The 24,865-nt window shown below is 43.3% G+C and overlaps 1 protein-coding gene across 1 annotated transcript in view; it reads left to right on the top strand.

The window, feature by feature from the left end:
- Positions 1-24,865, top strand: part of dnai1.2 (dynein, axonemal, intermediate chain 1, paralog 2) — a 258,343-nt gene that overhangs the window by 10,843 nt on the left and 222,635 nt on the right. The window contains exons 3-4 of the mRNA XM_080215680.1: positions 6,154-6,249; positions 14,863-14,943. Of these exons, the coding sequence (XP_080071806.1) occupies positions 6,154-6,249; positions 14,863-14,943 (177 nt within the window). The remainder of the gene's footprint in view (positions 1-6,153; positions 6,250-14,862; positions 14,944-24,865) is intronic.

Here is a 24,865-nt window from a genome sequence, read left to right on the forward strand (position 1 = left end):
CCACTCTTCCATTTCTTGAAAATACTGACCTCACTGCTGTCCTGCAGAGAACTTGAGCTGTGCTGCCATGCACACCCCCAGCTTGCGAGCATCCCCACCGCCCCCGCCCGAGGGATACATGACACTCAACTGAAACCAGCCTTCAAAAATTCTCAAAGGATTTGTTGCCATCTGATCCTTGACTGGCTGAAGGCACTGCAACGCCACACGCCTAATAATCCAGAACTGTATATAAGCTGCAGAAATGGACACACAGCCAAACATGCCACAAAGATGTCTTTGAGGAAACCTTGAGGCACCGGCATCTACCACACAACCCAGCAACATAGAGACTGTCACTATCTGTGAGGGCAAGGACAGGATTCACAGTGAGGTATTTTCAATGTTGAGGCTTCTGACTCACTTACTGATGAGCACATGACAGACACTGATGCATATTGGGTGGAGTGGACACATCTGAGGACTCGGGCAATGGAGACCTGCCGGAAGTGAAAATTCAGCTATCCCCATGCCAGATGCTGGGCCTCGGGATTCATCCATCCCAAGGCTAGTGGAGTTACATCAGCAAACCCAGGGAGTTGTGGAAGGGCAGTCAGCAACCATGCTGTGACTTCAAGGCTGTTTAGGGGAGTTCAACAGAATGCTACTGCAGGAGGTGGTACCAACACAGCATGCAAACCAGGCCAACACTGCAAGGATGGTGACCGCAGTAGAAAGTCTGGCTCAGGGATCTGTCCTCATGGGTGACAGGGTCCAGGCCATCCAAAAGGCACATGGTTCCATGGCCATGGATATCAGGGGAATATGGGAGACACTGCCTGCCATGGCTGGGACTCTCGCTGGCATCCTGGAGGCACAGCAGGCCATGACTAGGACTCTTGCTGCATTCTGGAGACACAACAAGCTGTGGCTGTGAGCCTCAACAACTTAGCCCAGTCTCAGAGGGCTAATGCTGAAGGGTTCCAGAGCCTGGCTCGTTCACAGAATGCTGTAGCAGAGGGGCTTCAGAGCCTGGCCCAGTCTCAGAGGGCCAAGGCTAAGGGATCACAGAGCTTGGGTCAGAAACATCTGGGCCTCCAGGTCTGGCGGAGCCAGGTGAAGCCAGAGCTTCTGGAACTCAGTCCAACTATCCTGGAGTCCCATGGAGTGCCCCGGGGCCTCTAGGCATCCCAAGGGAGGAGGAGGGGCTCAACCCCTTGCTGAGATCTTCTAACCAGGAGATCTAGGACATCCCGAAACCTTCCGATTCTCCTCTTCCTCACTTCTGGAGCATTTCAGGGCCACCTTAACGTCCACAGGAGGCGAGGTGCCAGGTGTGCTCTTGGAGATCCGTAGCTGGCAATGGCACGTCATCTCCGAGAGGGCCTCAGATGAATTCCGGTGCTTGTTTTTTTTTGTTCATTTGTGGGTCATGAGTGTCACTGGCTGGCCAGCATTTATTGCCCATCCCTATTGCCCTTGAGAAGGTGCTGATGAGCTGCCTTCTTGAATTGCTGTAAGAAGTCTCACAACACCAGGTTAAAGTCCAACAGGTTTATTTGGTAGCTAAATCCACTAGCTTTCGGAGCACTGCCCCTTCATCAGGTGAGTGGGAGTTCTATTCACACCATGTCTATACATCATGACTACCATCGACGCTGCATTCTTGAATTGCTGCAGTCCATGCTGTTAGGGAGGGAATTTCAGGATTTTGACCCAGCAACTGCGAAGAAATAGTGATATATTTCCAAGTCAGGATGGTGAGAGGCTTGGAAGGGAACTTGCAGGTGGTGGTGTTACCATTTATCTGCTGCCCTTTCTAGATGGAAGTGGTCGTGGATCTGTAAGGTGCTGTCTAAGGATCTTTGGTGAATTGCTGCAGTGCATCCTGTAGATAGCACACACTGCTGCTGCTGAGCGTCAGTAGTGGAGGGATTGAATGTTTGTAGATGTGGTGCCAATCAAGCGGACTGCTTTGTCCTGGATGGTGTCAAACTTCTTGAGTGTTGTTGGAGCTGCATCCATTCCAGGTGAGTGGGGAGTATTCCATCACATTCCTGACTTGTGCCTTGTAGATGGTGGATAGGTTTTGAGAAGTCAGGAGGTGAGTTACACGCTGCTGTATCCCTAGTCACTGACCAGCTCTTGTAACCACTGTGTTTATGTGGTAAGTCCAGTTGAATTTCTGGTCAATGGTAACACCAAGGATGTTGACAGTGGGTGATTCAGTGAATGTCAAGGGGTGGTGGTTAGAGTGTTTCTTCTTGGTGATGAGCATTACCTGGCATTTGTGTGGCGCAAATGTTATTTGCCCCTTGTTAGCCTAAGCCTGGATATTGTCCAGATCTTGTTGCATTTGAACATGGACTGCCTCAGTATCTGAGGAGTCGCAAATGGTGCTGAGCATTGTGCAATCATCAGCGAATATCCCCACTTCTGACTTTATGACGGAGAGAAGGTCAAGTAGCTGAAGATTGCTGGGCCTAGGACACTACCCTCAAGGACTCCTGCAGAGATGGCCTGGAGCTGAGATGACTGACCCTCCTCAACTTACCCCCTGATACCCATTGATTCTAGTTTCACCAGGGCTCCTTGATGCCACACTCAGTCAAACGTGGCCTCGACGTCAAGGGCTGTCACTCTCACCTCACCTCTGGAATTCAACTCTTCTGTCCATGTTTGAACCAAGGCTGTAGTGAAGTCAGGAGCTGAGTGACCCTGGCGAAACCCAAACTGGGCGTCACCGAGCAGGTTATTGCTGAACTGGTGCTGCTTGATGACCCCTTCCATTACTTTACTGACAATTGAGAGTAGACTGACTGGGTGGTAATTGGCCGGGTTGGATTTGTCCCGCTTTTTGTGTACAGGACATACCTGGGCAATTTTCCACGTTGCTGGGTAGATGCTGGTGTTGTAACTGTTCTGGAAGAGCTTGGCTAGGGGAATGGCAAGTTCTGGAACACAAGTCTTCAGTACTATTGTCGGAGTCTTATCAGGGCCTTCCAACCGTTTCTTGATATCACGTGGAGTGAATTGAACTGGCTGGAGGCCGGCACCTGAGATTCTGCGGACTGCTGGGGGAGGCCGAGATGGATCATCCACTGGGCACTTCTGGCTGAAGATTGTTGCAAATAATTCAGCCTTACCTTTTGCACAGATGCGCTGGGCTCCTCCGTCATTTAGGCTGGGAATATTTGTGGAGCCTTCTCCTCCAATGTATTGTTTAATTGTCGACCACCATTCATGACTGGATGTGGAAGGACTGCAGATCGCTTAGCTCTGTCAATCACTTGCTGTTTTTGCCGGTTGGCATGCAAGTAGTCCTGTTTGGTAACTTCACCAGGTTGACACCTCATTTTTAGGTATGCCTGGTGCAGCTCCTGGCATGCCCTCCTGCACTCTGCATTTATTTGGGTCGATCCCCTGGCGTGATGATAATTTGTTGAGTGGGCAATATGCAGGGCCATGAGGTTGCATATTGTGCTGGGATACAATTTCACTGCTGCTGATGGCCCACAGTGCGTCATGGATGCCCAGACTTGATTTGTTAGATTGCTTCGAAATCTTTCCCATTTAGCATGATGATAGTGCCACACAACACGATGGAGGTTATTCTCAGTGTGAAGGCAAGACTTCATCTCCACAAGGACTGTGCAGTGGTCACTCTTACTGATACTATCATGGACAAATGCATCTGCAACCGGCAGATTTGTAAGGATGAGGTCCTCTTTTTGGTTCCTTCACCACTTGCTGCAGACCCAGTCTAGCAGTTATATTCTTTAGAACTCGACCAGCACGATCAGTGGTGTGGCTGCCGAGCCACTCATGGTGGTGGATAATGAAATACCACAAATGCTGTTTCATGTGGAGGAACGCTGATTCATCGGCCAAAGGAGGACAATATGTGGTAACCGGTAAGAGGTTTCCTTGCCCATATTTAACCTGAAGCTATGAGACTTCATGTGGCCCAGACTCGATGTTAAGGATTCCCAGGGCAACACCCTCCCGACTGTATACCACTGTGTCGCCATCTTTGTTGGGTCTGACCTGCTGGTGGGACAGGACATATCCTGGGATGGTAATGGAGTTGTCTGGGGTGTTATCTGTGAGGTATTATTCCGTAAGAATGACTATGTCACGGTGTTGCTTGACTCATCTGTGAGACAGCTCTCCCAATTTTGGCACTAGCCCCCAGGTGTCAGCAAGGGGGACTTTGCAGGATCGACAGAGCTGTTTGTTTTGTCATTGTCTTTTCCGGTGCTTAGGTCAATGCCAGGTGGTCTGTTTGGTTTCAATTCTTTTTTGAGACTTTGTTGCGATTGCTACAACTGAGTGGCTTGCTAGGCTATTTCAGAGAGCAGTATAATCAAAGCCATTGCTGTGGCTCTGGAGTCACATGTAGGTCATACGAGGTAAGGACATTAGTCAACCTCCTTGCCTTCGCATCCTCTGCCTCCTGTGCACCCTTTCAGGAGATTGCTCACCCACATCCTGGCCCTTAGTAGCAGCCCCTATCCTCCTTCCTAAGGGACTGTTATTGGCTGTTCCTGTGGTGGTCTCTCCACACCTACCAATCCTAAGTCGCCGCCTCCTCTGTCACTATAATGGCCAGCTCCAAATCGAACCAGCCTCCTATCCATTGACTCTGTCTACACTTCCCACTGCCTCCGCAAAGCATCTAGCATAATTTAGGATCCCGCATACCTTGGACATTCATTCTTCCACTTTCTTCAGTCAGGAAAAAAGATACAAAAGTCTGAGGTCACGTACCAACCAACTCAAGAACAGCTTCTTCTCTGCTGCCAAGAGACTTCAGAATGGACCTACCTTGCATTAAGTTGATCTTTCTTTACATCCTAGCTATGACTGTAACACTACATTCTGCACTCTTTTGTTTCCTTCTCTATGAACAGTATGCTTTGTCTCTATAGCATGCAAGAAACAATACTTTTTACTGTATACTAAACATGTGACAATGATAAATCAAATTAAATCAAAATCAAATCAGACCCATCTGAACAGTGAAATTTGGAAGGAGCAAAGAATGACAGATTAATGTCTTTGGCTGCATCGATTCAGCATCACTCCAATCCCTCATTGGGCTCATACCCCCACTTGGCAACACCACACAATCCATGGTGTCATGCGTGACCTGTTTAGGTTGTGTGAAATTCCCATCATGACAAATGTTGGCACAAATTACGCAGGTCAGTGTGCAGCCGTGGGCAAAGCGCACCCTTGACCCTTGCCATGTGTGCAGCTGTAACATCCATTACATGCGTGTGTTGCTGGTCTGTGTCACAGGGCAGGGACAGACTGCAATTAATTGCCAGATGGTGACTGCAGATTCCATGTCTGAAACTCGGCACCCTGGCCCAGAGCAGCAGTTGCTTCATCTGGTTAGTCCTCAGTCACGACATGGTGCACTCCTCCATTGCCCCGCCCCCCCAAACCTGAACCCCTGCACTCAGTGCTGTCCCTGACCACAGCCCCTTGCCAGGCAATGCCACCGGACAGTACCTAGAAGGGAAAGGCTGAGCAGGACTCCTGTGAGGATGCTCCCCCACAGAGCTCTGAGAAAATAGAAGTTCCTGCCACCACCACCACCACCACCACCACCACCACCTCCCCCCAATCCCACCCCAGATATCACTGCTCCACTGCCAGCACCTGAAGATAGCCAGGAGGAAACCCAGCAAGCTTCTCCAGGGTCCGCCTGCAACATCCTCCACACTCCACTTGCAGCACTTACCTCCTCCCGCAAGTTCAAGGCTACCAAGCAAGGTTGAGACCTTTGTATACGTACTCTGATTCGCACCAAAGTGATATCATGCCAAAGAGGTTGGAGGCGCTAATGCGTGTGGAGATTGCTGCGTCAATCCTGATAATGGCATGCTAAAGTATGGTAAGTGATGCAAATCAGCAATATGCTGGTTTTCAGCGCAGTCCCAATGGTGCCATTTTCTTCCAGTTGGGAGATGCGTGTGGGTCACAGATGCCCGCAGGGATCCCACAAAATGGCTGTCATACAAAAATTTGCACATCGCGATGGAAGAATCAGGCCCCTTGTTTATTCTCAAGAGATTTTGATTATGCCCATTAAGCCATGTCACTTTGTGTTTTTTGCATGAATATTTCTCAAAGAATTAAAGCTATGCCATTTTGTTATTATAGGATGATGATGATGGAACTGATATGGGAGATGCGGATGACTGGAATTTGGGGAAGTCACTTATTAAACCTCCTGATCAGCTGGAGCTTACTGAACAAGTAAGTACATTGTATGATTTAAGTATATATTTCATGGAAAATTGGAGCCTATGGTGATCTAAAATTGTGCAGGAAACTTCCTTTAAGATATAGGAATTAAATATGTTCTAATAACTCATTTGCTACAGCTTTTAAATCTTTGCTGGGAACTGTAATTCTTGTTGGGTTTAGATGTTTAAGTTGAAATTGGTAGGGGGATTGAATTTAGGAGTCGCAGCGTCATGTTGCAATTGTACACAACTCTGGTGCGGCCGCACTTGGAGTTCTGTGTGCAGTTCTGGTCCCCACATTACAGGAAGGATGTGGAGGCTTTGGAGAGGGTGCAGAGGAGGTTTACCAGGATGTTGCCTGGTATGGAGGGGAGGTCCTATGAGGAGAGACTGAGGGATTTGGGGTTGTTTTCGCTAGAAAGAAGGCGGCTAAGAGGGAATCTTATTGAAACATATAAGATGATTAGAGATTTAGATAGGGTGGATAGTGATAGCCTTTTTCCTCGGATGGAGAAAGCTAGCATGAGGGGGCATGGCTTTAAATTAAGGGGGGGTAGTTATAGGATGGATGTCAGGGGTAGGTTCTTTACCCAGAGGGTGGTGAGGGATTGGAATGCCCTGCCTGCTGCAGTTGTAAATGCGCCTAGTTTGGGAGCGTTGAAGAGATCCGTGGATAGGTTTATGGACGAAAAGGGATTGGTTTAGACTAGTGGGTCATTGTTTTTTTTTTAACTGGTCGGCGCAACATCGTGGGCCGAAGGGCCTGTTCTGCGCTGTAATGTTCTATGTTCTATGTTCTAAAGGTACGCAGGGTATATTTCTAGCATCTCCCCCCACCCCAGCCGCATCTATCTGTTTGTTGTCCATTATCTCTCTATTTTCAGAATGTCAACTCTTGCTAGGGTAAAATTCCATTGTCATTAACAGTATATTGGTACCTCTCTAAATAGACATTCTTTATTTAGAAATTTAGAAAACTGCAATTACCACAGTTATCAGATTGGCTAATTCAGCATCAGCCAGTATTTGAACTTCTTTTAACTTTTCCAAGTCACTGTTTTCCATCTATGATTGAGAGCCATTTAATCAGAGCTGAAAAGCTACAGCGTTCTCTGCTAGAGGACAAAGTATAAGGCAACAGAAAGACGGATTGAACAAGATGTAATTGGATGACGGATGTTACAGAGTCGTTGCAGACGAACTATGGATGTATGAGGAAGATGCAAGATAGACAAGCATTATGCACCATGACAGCAAATATCCTGATCTACAAGCAGTAGAGAGAGAGAGAGAGAGGGTTAAAGGTAACTATTACAGGCTTTCAAAGATTTATAAATGACTTCGTTTGGAAATTTAGAAATGGAAGAAGCAATATTGAAAAAAGACACAATTACAGCGGTGGAAACATGGGATTTCAATAAGGGTAATCAAGTAGTCGAAAATTTACGCACAAAGTTAAAGAACAGCAAAGGATGCTAGTCTCTAGTGGGAGTTGTCTATAGACAGTGATGAAACAGAAGATTGTTTAAAATATGGATGGCAAGGAAGTATGCTACAACAATAATATGCTATAGTTGGAGATTTAATTTTGTTGTAGATTGGGAGAAGCAGAGTAACTCAGTGGGGAAATTAATATATTTCTAGAATGCACATAGGAAAGTTTATCTAGAATAATGTTTTGAGTTAAAATGCAGTCATGCTAGATTTAGTGATGGATAAGGAAGCAGAATGTGTAGTGGAAGTAGTGTTATATTATGATTGAATTTCATGTTAAGCTTTGAGGAAGAAGCTAGTATCCTAAGTCAGGTAAACTAAATTAGGTTGAACTTCTGATAGGCAAACATACAAATAAGAATTCAGCAAAACATTTGGTGCAATTTATTTATTTATTTCGCAAATGCAAATCCCCAAAGCTAAACAGTAACCTTCTCATTTGCTGACTTCAATACAAAATAATACATAACCTTAACAGTTAAAGACTGCACTCAAGTTTAGCAAATGAGAAAGACATTGTATCATTGTAAAATTAAAGGCTTGCACAAGTACAAGGAAAAATGATAATCCAACAGACGGAAGAAGGTTTCCTTTCATTCCATTCCTTTCCTAGCCTAGCAATGGACTGGGTGAGATGCATCCAAGGATACTAAGGGAATTGAGAATGGAAGTTGCAGAGACACAGACCATGATCTTTCAATCTTTCTTAGACTCAGGTGTGGTGCCAGAGGACTGGAGAATTGAAAATTTTACACTCTTCAGAAAACCGGTCCAATCATGGCTTTAAAAAGAAATGAAGGATAGTGTTTGATCACTCAGTCTCACTGGAACAAGGGAGGTTGAGGGGCAACCTGATAGAAGTTTACAAGATTATGAGGGGCCTGCGCAGAGTGGATAGTCAGAAGCTTTTTCCCAGAGTGGAAGATTCAGTTACTAGGGGGGCATAGACTTAATGTGCGAGGGGCAAGGTTTAAAGGAGATGTACGAGGTAACTTTTTTACACAGAGGGTGGTGGTTGCCTGGAATTCGCACTGGGGGAGGTGGTGGACGCAGATATGATATTGAGTTTTAAGGGGCATCTGAACAAATACATGAATAGGATGGGAATAGAGGAATATGATCTCCAGAAGTGTCGGGGGTTCTAGTTCAGTCAGGTAGCATGGTCGGCGCAGGCTTAGAGGGCCAAAGGGCCTGTTCCATTGCTGTAATTTTTTTTGTTCTTTGTTCTTTGAAGACACATATAACTTCCCAGAAATGCTAAGGAATTGGGGATCTAATGTGTAGGAGGAATTGAAGGAAATTAATATTATTAGGAAAATAGTGTTGGGGAAATAAATGGGACTGAAAGCCAATAAATCCCCAGACCCTGATGAACTACATCCCAGGGTACGAAAGGAGGTGGTCATGGAAATAGTGGATGCATTGGCTGTCACCTTCCAGAATTCTGTAGATTCTGAAATGTTCTTGGCAGCTTGGAGGGTGGCAAATGTAACCCTGCCATTTAAAACAGGAGGGAGGGAGAAAACAGGGAATTGCAGAGTGGTTATCTGAACATCAGTAGTGGGCAAAATCCTTGATTCCATTATTAAGGATGCAATAACAGGATACCTAGAAAACATCAATGGGATTAGATAAAGTCAACATGGACTTATGAAAGGCAAATCATGTTTGATAAATTCAGAGGTTTTTGAGGATGTAACAAGTAGAATGGATAAAGGAGAATCAGAGAATGTGGTCTATTTGAATTTTCAAGAAACTTTTGATAAAGTGCCCCATAAGAGGTTAGTTTACAAAATTAAATTTCATGGGATTGGGGGTGCTATATTGGCATGGATTGACAATTGGTTAGACAGGAAACAGAGAGTAGGAATAAATGAGTCTTTTTTGAAGTGGCAGTTGGTGACTAGTGGGGTCCTGCAGAAATCAGTGTTTGGGCCTCAACTGTTCACAATATGCATCAATGATTTGGATGATGGAACCAAAAATAACATTTCCAAGTTTGCTGATGACAGGAAACTTGGTGGGAATATGAGTGCTGAGGAGGATATTAAAAGGATTTCAAAATGATTTAGATAATTTCAGTGAGTGGGCAAATATTTTGCAGATGCAACATAATGTGAAGTTATCCACTTTGGGTAGAGAAACAGAATGGCAGAGTAGTGTTTAAATGGTCACTGATTAGGAAATGTCGACATACAAAGGAACCTGGGTGTCCTTGTACTCCATTCACTGAAAGCAAGCAAAGCATTTAGGAAGGCAAATGGTATATTCACCTTCACTGCAAGAAGATTGGAGTAAAGGAGTAAGGATGACTACTGAAGCTGTACTGGGCCTTGGTAAGATCACATGTAAAGTATTTAGTGCAGTTTGGGTTGCTGTATCAAAGAAAAGATATACTTGACATTGAGAGAGTGCAGCGAAGGTTCATTAGACTGATTCCTGGATTGGCAGGATTGTCGTATGAAGAGAAATTGTGTCAACTGAGCCTATATTCACTATAATTTAGAAAAATGAGAGGGGATCTCATTGAAATGCGGAACATTGTGACAGGGCTGGATGGACTGGATGCATGAAGTTGTTTCTTCCTGCTGGGGGCATCTAGAACTACGGGTCACACTTTTAGGATGCGAGGTAGGCCATGTAGGACTGAGATGAAAACCTTTTTCAATCAATCGGTGGTGTACCTTGGAATTCTCCACCACAGAAGGCTATGGAGGCCAAATCACTGAATACACTTAAGAAGGAAACCAGCATGCCACGGGAATTGTAACAGGCAGGATAGGATCATGCAAAGGCCCTTTGACCTCAGACAGAATTTTTCAGTCTTGGGTGAGCACGGCCAGAAGATCCCACTCCTAGTATATGCAAACTGAAATTGCACAATATGGGTATAAAAAAAAGATTTGACGACAATGGGAGAGAATTTCCCATGACCCCCTCCCTTTTGCAGACTTAATGGGTTGGGGTGGGGATGGGAAGAGGGGAGTTGAATGTAGCAAGAGGTACAAATATTTGTTTTATACTGTGTAAAATGTGAGCAGGATCTGCCACTACTGCTCAGCATGGCGTGAAATCAATTTGTATCCTGGTGCTGAGATGCACTTAAATGCCCGACTGGACTCACTCCCCACATACTCAATCATCCATGACCCAAGACTTGAAAATTATGCTTTAAGCCTTGGAAGTAACTGTACCTTTGTTTCTGTGGGCAATTAGACAATCGGAACAATTAACTCCAGAAGAAAGATCTGTTGCGCTCTAATGTCTGTTCAAAGTAATATATCAGAAACGTTGTTTAGATTTTAATACCCTAACCAGACAAGCAGGCTAATTCCAGCACTGGACAGTTTCATATATTTGCAGACAAAGGGACAAGCTCACCTGACATTATCTTGACTTGATCTTGTGTTAAGGAAAATGGTCAATTTATATTTTCTTTTAGTGTTTCGTAAATTGGTGGGCATAACTATGTAAAACCCTCATCAACTCCTCTGTTACCTCATTAAAAACTTCCAGCAAAACAGTTACAGAAGATTTTCCCTTAACAAATCTATACTAGCTTTCCTTAATTAAACAACATTTGACGAAGTAGTGTTATCTCCACCCTGAATTATTATTTCTAGAAGGATTTCTAGCAAAAATCAAGCTGACATGACATGTAAAAGTCTGTCCACAAGGGCAGCTTGTGGAGATCTTAAGTGAAGATGGAGGTCTCCGGCCTCTGGACCCTGGAACACAATGTTCACCACCATGTGAATGGAGTATCAATCAGATGGATCTTTCTCCATGCAGCAGCATCCAGGAGATGGTTGTTCTCAGCACAACAACTTTGCCCAGGAATCAAACCTTCATCCAGACACCTCATCCAGGAATCAGACTACATCCAGAGATTTTGCTCAAGGATTGGACTTTCATCCAAAGACTTCACCAGAAATCTCCTGCCCTCCACCTAGTCGATGAGAACATCCAGTGATGAGTCACTAAATGTTTGTGCTGCAGCTTCCTATCCTCTTGTGATCTCTATTCACTTGTTAATAAGTTGTGTCTGGAGGCCTTTCAAACATGGTGTCCAGATTTGGTGGCAGGGTGCATGCCATCTAGCCTGCCCCACCACTTGATACATTGAAAAATCCCTGACTGCAAAATTAATGAGGCTGGCATTGCATATTACCTTCTGAATTCCCAGCAGCCTCTGCGGAAGAAACCCCATATTGTCCCTGCCATGGGACCTCATCCTAGGAGTAATAATCCCACCCAATGAGATGCAAGTGGCTGAGATACAAACTCCATACTGTGTCTATGCCAACATTATCAGGATCTTTAAAGTGGACAATGTAAACAGTGTTACTGTGATCACATGACAAAAACTAGTTTATGCTAAGAAACACCTTAGTAATTCACAGCTTGAGGAGCCAATTTCAGTTAGGCTGGGAGACAAAGAACACAGAGGGCAGATGTCCTCTCTTGATAAAATATCCTGCCTGGCACCCCTTTCCTCACAGAGGGCTAGCTTTATTTTTTCTGCTGTGTTGCAAAAGTAAGCTAGAAATCTACAGTTGCCAGGTGTAAAGTACTATTAATAAATCGGCAGAAACTTCCAACCTCCAATACTTTCAATGAACAATGAAAGAATCCTCCATTCTGCAAGATTTCCAGCTATCATCTTGTTAAGAGAGAATTTGGTCAGAGTGAATTTTGGCCTCTTTGGACAACCTAAATGCTATCTCACTTGTAATCACTTTTTCTAATGTGTTTGCATTTTGTGTGATTGACTGAATGGGTGCTATTATGATTAGATTATAGGTATTGAGGTAATAACTGTATAGTCTTTCTTAAAAATTCAATCTTGATTTAAACTGGAATTTCAGTATGTGTGAAAGTATATTTGAATTTATGCAAGTTTCTTGACCATGAATGTAAAAAAGTATACCATAAATAAATGATGAGCTGACTCACTGTCCAGCTATTGATACCTGTTGAAGTGCAGGTGATTCTACATGAGATATTTATGTGTGAGCACACAAATAATATTGGACAGGAAAAGATCCCTTCAAACCTGTGCAACATAGCTGTAGCGTCTTATGCCTCTTATGGAGTAATCTTCATCGGTCACCATTGCAATGCATCTGGAAAGAGTAAGAGTCAAATTCTAAGTTATTACAAATGTTATTTTAATTGGATCAACTAATCCTATGGTGCCTGGGAACTGTGGTTGTTCTATATTCAATGGCACAACTTACACTAAGATCTGTCAAGATAGCTATACTAAGGCCAGCAGATAAGGTTGATGACTAAGATAGGGGACAAATGTGGGCAATTAGGACTAGCTTAATGGTAAAAGTGGCATTGACAAGTTGTGCTGAAGGACTTGTTTACATGCTGTAAACCTCTATGACTCTAAGTATTTTGTGTGATCACTCAGGTAGGTGATTACCCTGTTATGATCGCTTTATTGAAAGTATAACATACTTGATTAAGTTACTGCAAAAAAAGCACCCGAGGTTAATTAATTAGGTATTCATATATCTTATATAGCCTGCCACTCAACATTCAGATCGAAACAGTCCCTATCAAAAAATATAGATTTAGCCTTGGTTCAGTTGTAGTACTCTTACCTCTGAGTCAGTAGGCTGTTAAGTCAAGCCTCACTCCAGAAGCTTGACACATAATCAATACTTCAGCAGAGTACTGAGGAATTGCTGTGTTGTTGGAGATGTTGACTATCAGATGAGACATTAAATCAAGGCCCAAGTAAACATAAATCAATTTTTGAACAAAAGCAGATTGTTCTTCTGGTATCTAGACCATAATTTAAAACCTGATCACTTATATTACGCTTCTAGAAACTTGCTTTGTGAAATTTAGCTGCTACATTCCCCTACATTAAAACATGAGTACTCCATTATTTGTGAATCCATTAATTATGAAGCATTTTAGGATGGCTTGAAAGGCAAAACTTGAATAGAATAGAATCCTAACAGTGCAGAAGGAGGCTGCTCAGCTCATCGAAACTGCATTGGCTCTCTTCCGAAAGAGTATCTTACCCAGGTCCATCTTCCTGCCCTACGCCTGTAATCCAATTAGGTGGCTATTCCATCTAACTTACACATCATTGGACACTAAGGGAAAATTTAGCATGGCCAATTCTACGAACCTGTAAATTTTTGGACTGTGGGAAGAAACCGGAGCACTCAGAGCAAACTCATGCAGACCTGGGGAGAACATGTAGATTCCACATAGACAAACCATCCAAAACTGGAATGGAATCAAACCCAGGTCCCTGATGCTATGAGGCAGCAGTGCAAACCACTGTGCCACCATGCTGCTTCACTTTAATGCAAGCACTTACCTTCCTGATATCTCATTATCTCTTGGGAATGGAGCCTCCCTGTGCACTAATTGTGCAGAAGTAGAATGTAGCACCAGTTTTCTACAACATTGGTGCCTGAAATTAGAAAAGTAATCTCCGACTCTCTCAGCAAGAAGTACTGTAAGAAGTTTCCTTCTTCTAAATAGAAATGAATTCGAGTTGTACAATGGTTCTCAAGGTTCATGAGCACCTAAGTACCAGCGTAAAACAAATGACCAAAAACAGTTAGACACAGGACACACATTTCAGATTGGCATCCTTTAGAAGTAATGCCTTGCAAGCTTAAATGCAACGAAATGGTATGTTTGTCATTCCCATGTTAAATGTAGAAACTTTTTGAGATGAATGTTTCCAATGATGTGAAACCCTGCAGTCCCAGAAATAAACTGTTGATACTGGACATAGCTGTCCATCTTTTGCTCCTAGCTGCCCTATTTATGATGTAACTGGTGACTAGTAATGGGAAGTCTGGATGTAAATGTTCTTGTGTATGAGGTGAAGAACTTCCAAAATAAATACTGTGAATTGCCATAAATACCTGCAATTTTGTTACTATACGGGCAAATTTACCAAAGTTTTACTTGTGCACATCCAGAAAGATGTGCTTGTCCGCATGATTGATTTGGGAAGGAGTGAACACAGTACTGTGGATCCTGTGGGCGTTTTATTTGAACATTGCACATTTTCTCATTGAGAAGCAATCAGTGACTTTCACTCTGTATATAAGTCTTAACAACATACCATATGATCATCTTTTAGGAATTGAAGGAAGAAATTACTCGTGTTCTTACAGCCGACAACCCCCATGCTCCTCAGAACATCGTGAGATTCAGCTTTAAAGTGAGTAATATAATTATGTCAATGGCATCTTTTGAGGAAACGTATTCTGAAGTATTTGACAGAAAATCCCATCAAAAACTGACATCAGCTGTTAGGTTGGAACTCTGAAAGTACCATATGATTCAATATGTCACAAATTAAATAATCTAATTTATTTCCCAAAGTCAACACAAATGATGGGTGAGAAGTTGACCTTAATGATACCTGTTTTGGGCACTCTAAGTGCTGCTAGAGATCCAACATGGTATGTATATGCATTGTGCACAAACACTTTGGATGTGAAATGTGCTGCATACCATCTTGGCACTGGCATTAATGCTCGTGCAGTGACTGTCTGCTCAAAGAATGCAGAACAGGGAGATCATGAAGTGCTGATTTGATTCCAGCACTGCCATTTTGGATCTCCACACTCAAGCTGACACATGTGACCTGATGTCAAGCAGCAAGAAGGACCTCCCCCCACCACCTATGTAAAATATCATAAAGTACTTACAGGTTTGATGTTTGTTGATTTGTTCTAGTTGTTGCTACACTTTTATAAGTGTTTCTTGCTTTCTTCAGTTCTTTCAAGTTGCAAAAGTCTACAAAGCGTGGTGTGGCAAATGCTGAATGACTTTTGGCTGACTTCAGCTCTTCTACACAGAAGAATTGCTTCCTACATGGATGCACTGTTAAGAGAATGAGCAGAGATCAAGCAGAACAGGACAAACTGCTAGAACAGAGAGCTGTAAGAAAGAGAGAACTGCCCTCTACAAGAGATCTCTTCCCAGAGTATTCAGGGAGCAATTATCCTACTTGAACCTCAATGAGGAATGATGAGTCTGATGTTTCTGCTTCATTAAGGCAAATAAGAACATCAATAGGCTATTTGTATTTATGGACCTGCTCCCCATTCATTAAAATCATGGCTACTCTTCAACCTAACCTCACGGCCCTGCCCCTGTTCCCCTGGAACTCAAAAATCTATCAATATCTCACTTGAATATACTCAATCACAGAGCATCCACTGCCCTGTGAGGAAGGATATTCCAAAGATTCACAAAAACATAAAAAATAGGAGCAGGAGTAGACCAAATGGCCCTTGAGACCCAGTAATCTCTGGACCTTCATTCCACCTTTCTTCTGAGTCCCCAATTTCCCCTTTTGTGACACCCCAGGCAATCCCAACCCTCCCTCCCTTGGAAGCTGTCCTTTGGTCCTGGGCCTTGGTTCCATGCAGCTCTGTGTGCTGTGCTGTGGCTGGAGGGACTTCCTCCTGAGTGAGGGCAGAATTCTGCTTTATGTCAATCAATGCTCCCCAGGGCATTATATGGATCAAGGCTATTGTTGGTAGGGATATGTTGTCTAAAAATTCAGGCCAGGTTCCAGTTGTGGTCTCACCAAAACTCCGTACAATTGTAGCAAGACTTCTTTACTCCTGTACTAAACCCACTTACAATAAAGACCAGCATGTTATTTGCTTTCCAAATTGTTAGTTGTACCTGCATGCTAATTTTCTGTTTTTTAGTATGGGCACAACCAAATCATTTTCAAGATCAATGTTTACAAATGTTACAACTTTTAAAAAATATTCTGGGCTCTATTCTTTTAACCAAATTGAATAGCTTCACATTTCCCCATTTGTCATTCTGTTGCCCACTCAGTTAACCTGTTTAGACCTCTTTGCAGTCTCTGGGACTGGTTTTACCATTTTGATTCTAAATGCTGAATTTGGGAGTGTTTCAGATCTGACTTTTAGACCCATTCTCCGGCACCCCCATACGCATTCTGCCTGAAAAAAAAGCAGCAATTTTGAATCGTGCTGCAGAAGCCTGTGGGTGGTGCTTATAAGAACATAAGAACATAAGAAATAGGAGCAGGAGTAGGCCATCTAGCCCTTCGAGCCTGCCCTGCCATTCAATAAGATCATGGCTGATCTGTCGTGGCTCAGCTCCACATTCCCGCCCTCTCCCCATAACCCTTAATCCCCTCGCTTATCAAAAACCCATCAACCCGCGTCTTAAAAATATTGAGCGAGGCAGCCTCCACCACTTCAACAGGCAGAGAATTCCAGAGATTCACCACCCTTTGAGTGAAGAAGTTCCTCCTCAACTCCGTTCTAAACCGCCCCCCCTTTATCTTGAGGTTTGCAGCTCCAATTGGAGCCTTCAACTGCGTATGCGCAGTAAAAATAAATAGGAGGACGCTCCCCTGCCACATCATTCCCAGCCTGATAATGCCTCCCCCCGGCTCCCACAGACATTGCCCCACCCTCACAATTCCCCCTTATCCGCGGTACTCAGACCGATCCTGGCCATCTGCCCTTCTTCCCGCCCACCAATTGCATGTAGAGTGGCAGCAGATCCTTCCCTGACCCCCCCACCAGAGAGCTATCTGACCAACCTCCCTCCCCCTCCCAACCAGAGAACCACCTGATCCACCTCTCTCCCCCAACTACCAGAGAGCGATCTGACCCACCTCCGTCCTGCCTCTACCAGAGAGCAATCTGACCCGCTCCCCTCCTCTCACAGAGAGCCATGTGACTTATCTCCCTCCTCCTCCTCCCCACCAGAGAACAATCTGACACCCCCTACCTCTCCAGCTTCCATCCCTTTCTACACCGCACCCCCCCCTCCCCGAGTTAGAGAGCCGCCGGAAACTCTGAACTTACCTCCTCAGAAGCTGGAGTATCCGAATCTGGACGGCCAAACGCAGTGGCAAAGGGAGAAGTGCCGGCAAGGTTGGGTGTGCAGCCCATTAAGTCGTGCCCGTTTTGGGCACTGTCTAGACAGCAGCCATTTATGGCAATTGGCAAAGGGGGAACGGGTGCAGAGGCGGATATAGATTGCACTACTTGTCTCACGCCCGACTTTTCAAAGTTTTCATGCCCGAAATCAGGTGCAACATGATGCTGAAATTGGGCCCCCTGTGTATCTTCTCCACAGTTTACCTTTCCACCTAGTCTTGTACCATAAACAAACTTAGAAATATTATTCTTTTCCTCTAATGTGTTAATATAGATTGTAAATCGCGAAGTCCCTAGCACTGATCCTTGCAGCACTACTTGTCGTTATCAGAGGCTGCCAATTTGAAAATGAATCTTTTATGTCCACTTTCTCTTCCTGTCTGTTAAGCAATCCTCTATCCATGCTAATATATTACATCAACTCCATGAACCCTCATCTTGCCTATTAACCTTCTGAGTTATTGTATCAGCCTTATCGAATGCCTTATGAAAATCTAGGTAAATTACATCTATTGTTCCCCTCTATCTATCCAACTAATTACAGCTTCAAAAAACTCCAATAAATTTGTCAGACAGGATTTGCCTTTCATAAAATCATACTGACCTGTTGCAGTCATATTATGTTTATCGAAGTGCATCTTTAAGGCTTTCCTTAGTAGATTACAGCACTTGTTTTTTATTCATTTGTGGAACGTGGGCATCACTGGCTGGCCAGCATTGATTGCCCATCCTAGTTGCCTTTGAGAAGGTGGCAGTGAGCTGCCTTCTTGAACAGCTGCAGTCCATGTTCTGTGGGTTGACCCACAATACCGTTTGGCAGTGAGTTCTAGGATTTTAACCTTGGGAGTGGTCGTGGGTTTCATAGGTACAGTCTAGGGATCTTTGGTGAATTGCTGCAATGCATCTTGTAGATAGTACACACTGCTGCTACTGAATGTCAGTGGTGAAGGGGTGGATGTTTGTGGATGTGGTGCCAATCAGCCCAAATTTAAGGGACCAAAATCCAACAAATCCCTCGGCCTAATGAGCCTCAACAAGGCTTTTTAGACAACACCCTCCAAACAAATAGTCATTACCACCTTGAAGAACAAGTTTAGTAGATAGATGAGAACACTACCAACTAAAATTCCCCTTCAAGCCACTCACCATCATTATTTGGAAATATATCATAGTTCCTTCCCTATCACTGAATCAAAATCCTGGAACTCCCTCTCTAACAGCACTGTGGGTGCGTTTATACCACATAGACTGCAGCTGTTCAAGAAGGCATCTCATCACCACCTTCTCAAGGACAATTTGGTATCACCAATAACTGCTGGCATTGTCATTGGAGCCCAAAAAGCGTGAATGTATAACCCTAGGATTTTAAAAGCTAGCCACAAAGATCATAGGTATACTAGCTATGACTTTCCAAAATTCCTTAGATCCAGGAACGGACCATTAGTTTGGACATTAGCAAGCTTAACATGTTTTTTTTAAAAAGGAGAGAGAGAGTGAATAAGAGGGAACTGCAGACCCATTAGTCTTGCACAGTTGTTGGCAAAATATCCAGGCTTGGGCTGACAAGTGACAAATAACATTCGCGTCACACAAATGCCAGGCAATGATTATCAGCAAAGAACAAAGAACAAAAGAACAAAGAACAACACAGCACAGGAAACAGGCCCTTCGGCCCAACGAGCCCGTGCCGCCATTTTAACATTGTGCTTTTCCTCTTCCACCTTGACCCATGTCTATGTTTATGGCACCCACATTGGAAACCAGATTGAGGGGAGAATAATTTAGGGATTGAGGGGAGATTAATTTAGCGATAACAGATACTCTAACATCTTGGTGTTAACATTGACCAACTCAACTGGACTCACCACATAAACACAGTAGTTACAAGAGCAAGTCAGAATCTAGGAATACTGCAGTGAGCTGCTTTGTCCTGAATAGTGTCAAGCTTCTTGAATGTTGTTGCACCCATCCAGGCAAGTGAGAATATTCCATCACACTCCTGACTTGTGCCTTGTAGATGGTGGGCCGTCAGGAGGTGAGTTACTCGATGCAGTATTCCTAGCTTTTTACCTGCTGTTATAACTACCATGTTAATGTGGTGAGTCCAGTTGAGTTTCTGGTCAATGTTAACCCCAAGATGTTGACAGTAGGGGGATTCAGTGATGGCAACACCATTGAATGTAAAAGGGCAGTGGTTAGAGTGTCTCTTGTTGGTGACAGGAGCTGCACTTATTCCAAGAGAGAGAGAGAGATTCCTTATTGCTCTATTAGCAGCTTTGTAGGTTCTTCTGCATTTATTTGGCAAATCCAGTTCTTGTAATCCTACACACTGTATATTCCAAAGGAATTTAATTACCATATGTGCTGTAGTCATTGTAGAATAAGTAATCAATTTTGATGTTCCGTCTCAGAAACTTCTGTCACATTTCTAGATAGTAGAATCCAACAGGAGATTGGGTACCTTTATTCTTCACAGATGGTTTAAATATCTGTTAGTTATATGTCTTGGCTGGCTAATAGTTCACCATTGTCTTTATAGTTAGCACTGTCTGGCTGGGAGTTGCTCCATTTGCTTTGTGGTTGCAGTATTGACTTCATCAGCAGTCGTTGGAGTTGGAGGTTGAGGCTGTTTTGGTTGTTAGTTATTCTCTTACCTGTGCTTCACTGGAGATGTTATGGTAACCGTCAGAGTAGTTGGTTGCTCTGACCACCGTGGGTCTTCTGTCGCCTGCAACGAAAATGGACAAACCACATTTGAGTGACCCTAGTGGAACCCAAATTAAGTGTTTCTGAACATTACCGCTGAGTAAATGCCACTTGATATGCTGTTAATGACCTCTTCCATCACTCTACAAATGTCTGTGCAGGTTGGCTGAAGACTGTGAGTACAGATACCTAAGAACTAAACTTATTGGGCGTAGAGTAGCAGATGACGCACTGTTAAGAGGGGCAATTGCACAGCAGAGCGCTTGCGCAATTCCCATGTTATTCGGGCAATGTTAGATCTTTTCAATAACAAAACGGGAACAACTTGTCCATCAAGCTTCTTCATACTCCGAATTACAATATCTTAGAATCATAGAATCCTCTCTGTGGAGTCTGCACCGACCACAATCCCGCCCAGGCACTATTCCCGTAACCCCATATATTTATCCTGCTAATCCCCTTTGACACTAGAGCCAATTTAGCATAGCCAGTCAATCTGACAGAACTCCAACTTACCTGACGAAGGAGCAGCATTCCGAAAGCTAGTGGCTTTTGCTAGCAAATAAGCCAGTTAGACTTTAACCTGGTGTGAGACTTCTTATTTTGAGGACAATCAGGGTTATACATTCATCTCTGTTCAAGAGGGAAAAAGACTAGTTACAGATGATGTACGTTGCTACTATACCTTAGTGGTTCCAGAACTATGCCTGGAAATTGGATTCCTCTGAACCCATAAAGTGTGTGTCTGTTGTTCAAAGTCAAAGGTCTGATTGGATCGTAACACTGTCTTTTGTGCCCAATTTAAAATTTGCAAAAAGGCTGTTAACTGAAATGTCTGCATTTCAATATGAAAAGCCAGGATTGTTAACCTCATCAAGAAGCATAGCTGTGTGTCATCTGAGTGAACAGTTTCAGCCTCATGAAACATCTTTGTGTTTCTGTGCATTTAGATGTTTAGATGCCTTGCACAGTATGATAAAATGCCCAGTTTTGTCACATTGAAAGCATTGAGCTGAAAATTGCAGGATATTTATCTCTCAGAGATGCTTTGCTCCAATGCGCTGAGATTAGACTGGTTGGTTCGGGTTTTTTTCTCTTGGCTGGAGTTTTCCTGTTTCTGGGCCATTTAACTAAATGAACTATGGGGTTTCCTTTGTGCCATTGTTTACTTTCTTCTCTTAGAAGGAACCAGGGTTACATCACAGTGTTCAAACTGCCCAACAACCTAGTTAATCAAGGGTTAGACTTTCCTTTGCTTACAGCATGTCTGACAACACATCATCAGTTTGGGGTTCTACTAGGTCACTCAGCTCCTAACCTCATCACAGCCTTGGTTCAAATGTGGACAAAAGAGTTGAATACCAGAGTTGTCGTGAGAGTGGCTGCCTTTGACACCAAGGCAACATTTGACTGAGTATGGCATCAAAGAGCAATAGTAAAACTAGAGTCTTACAGCATGGAAACAGGCCCTTTGCCCAACTTGTCCATGTTGCCCCCTTTTTTTAACTCCTAAGCTAATCCCATATGCCCATGTTTAGCCCATATCCCTCTACACCACTTTAGCCATGAAACTGTCTAAATGCTTTTTAAAAGACAAAATTGTACCCGCCTCTATTACTACCTCTAGTAGCTTGTTCCAGACACTCGCCACCCTTCATGTGAAAAAATTGCCCCTCTGGATCCTTTTGTATTTCTCCCCTCTCACCTTAAACCTATGCCCTCTAATTTTAGACTGCCCTACCGTTGGGAAAAAATGGTGACTATCTAACTGGTCTATGTCTCTCATTATTTTATAGATCTCTATAAGATCATCCTAAGTCTCCTACACTCCAGGGGAATAAAATCCCAGTCTATCCAGCCTCTCCTTATAACCCAAACCATCAAGTCACGGTAGCATCCTAATAAATCTTTTCTGCATTCTTTTTGTTTAATAATATCCTTTCTATAATATGGTGACCAGAACTGTACACAATATTCGAAGGGTAGTCTTATCAATGCCTTGTACAGCTTCAACAAGATGTCCCAATTCTTGTATTCAATCAACGGGAGTCAGTAGGAATCAGGGAAATACGTCTGTTGGTTGGAGTTATACCTGGCACAAAGGAAATTGTTTTGGTAGTGGAAGATCAATAATCTCGGCTTCAGGACATCTTTGTGGGAGTTCCATAGTGTAGTGTCCTAGGTCTTTAAATTCTTCAGCAGTAATCTTCTTTCCATCTTAGGGTCAGAAGTGGGGTTGTCTGCTGATGACTGCATAATGTTTGCCATTTGAAACTCCTCAGATATTGAAGCAATCCATGTCCAAATGCAGCAAGACCTAGACAATATCCAGTCTTGGGCTGACAAATAGCAAGTAATATTTGTGCCACACAAGTGCCAGCCAATGGTCATCTCTAACAAGATAGGATCTAACCATCACCCCTTGACATTCAGTGCTGAATCCCCCACTATTAACATCCTAGGGATTTTCATTGACCAGAAAGTGAACTGAACTTGCTATATAAACATGTGGTTGCTAGATCTAAGAATCTTGTGGCGAGTTACTCACCTGCTGACTTCCAAAGACTGTCAACTATTTACAGGGCACAGGTCAGGAGTGTATGGAATAGCAGCACAGTGGCACAGTGCCAGGGACCCGGGTTCGACTCCCGGCTTGGGCCACTGTCTGTGTGGAGTTTGCACGTTCTCCCAGTGCCTGCTTGGTTTCCTCCGGGTGCTCCGGTTTCCTCTCACAGTCCAAAGACATGCTGGTTAGATGAATTGGCCATGTTAAATTCTTCCTCAATGTACCTGAACAGATGCTAGAGTGTGGCGATGAGGGGATTCTCGCAGTAACTTCATAGCAGTGTTAATGTAAGACTACTTCTAACGAATAAAACTTTGTTCTCCATTTGTATGGATGAGTGCAGATCCAACAACACGCAAGAAGCTTGACGACATCCAGAACAAAGTGGTCTGCTTGTTTGCGACCCAACAGTGGCAACCATGAGTTCCATCTACAAGATGTGCTGCAGGAATTCACCAAGGTTCCTTCAGCAATACCTTCCAAACTCACACCATTACTATCCGTGAGGACAAGAGTAACAGATACTTGGGAACCACCTGGAGGTTCCCTTTCAAGTCACTCACCATCCTCATTTGGAAATGTATCGCTGCTGCTCCACTGTCATTGGGTCAACATATAGAAATGTAGAAACTAGAGGCAGGAGTAGGCCATCTGGCCCTTTGTACCTGTTCTGCCATTAATTTTGATCGTGGCTGATCATCAAAGTCGTCTCTTTAGCTATATCTAATTTCTTCTTGAAATCAGACAACATTTTGATTCTAGAATTCCCTCCCTATCAGTACTGTTGGTGTACCAACACGTCAGAGATTGTAGCAGTTTAAGAAGGCAGCTCACCACCATCTACTGAAAGACAACTAGGGATGGACAATAAATGCTGGCCTAGCCCACATCCCGTAAAATGAATTAAAAAAATGAATGAATTGACAAATTCTCTTTTTTGGTGGATGCACTTATTAAATTTAGCTTATTTGAGTATTTTGTTACTTCTTCAGTTAAAATAAACAACCAATGATTTTAATACTTGCCAAGCAATAATATTGTTTAGTATTGGGCGTACCAAATAAAGCAGTGTGTTTTTATTCAGATCTGAAAGTAATCATATCAATGGAATCTTTTTCCTCAAGTTTCCCAATTATGCAACTGATCTGGGCCTTGGATAAGTGCAAAACTGACCTGAAACATTGGATTTCTGATTTATGGTTAAAAATTCTGAAGTGTAAGTTCAGCTTGAAGAAGTTGTTGAAATTCATGATCGCACCCCTGTTTGTTTGAAGACAAAGGGTTTACCTGCCTCTGTCTTGAAAACATTTAAACAACATCTGTTTGGGTCAACTGATTGCCAACTTCTCTGTTTCAGTCTTTTGCTTTAGGGTGTCTAATCCTTACCTTTGCTGATCTTTCAAACTGATTCTTTAGTTGTGATTCTTCCAAATTAATTATTTTTCTTTTCTTTTCTGGAATGAGCACATATTACGGTACTTGGGAAGGTGTTTTTTCCCAATTTAATTTTTTAAACAACCCTTTCTTATCACTGAACTATTAAAAAAAAGGTGCTGAGGGCTTATTTTATCCTGGAATTTAAATGTTCTAGCTCATCCTTGCTAGGTCTGCTGACTCTGCACTCTGGTCCAGCATGCTGGACTTCCAAGAAATCTGATGGAGTTTTCTGCTGCAGTGAGGAATTTTAATTATCTGCCTTCAGCTTTCAGGCTTTTCTTTGGAGCTTTTCCTTGTCAATTTTCCTCTGTGTATCTACTTTTCATGCTTTTCTTCAGAACAGAATGTTTCTTCAAATTTTTCTTTAGTTTTGCAGGATTTTAGTTTTCCTCTCTGCAATTTTGTGAGGTTTTGAGTTTTTCCATTTGCTGCCACCATGTTAAAGGGTGTTGGTTACCATTCTTTAATTCTTAATGATGTTTTTGTTG

The sequence above is a fragment of the Carcharhinus amblyrhynchos genome, chromosome 1 (assembly GCF_965287045.1).
Source record: "Carcharhinus amblyrhynchos chromosome 1, sCarAmb.v2.hapA, whole genome shotgun sequence".
Classification (NCBI taxonomy): Eukaryota; Metazoa; Chordata; class Chondrichthyes; order Carcharhiniformes; family Carcharhinidae; genus Carcharhinus; species Carcharhinus amblyrhynchos.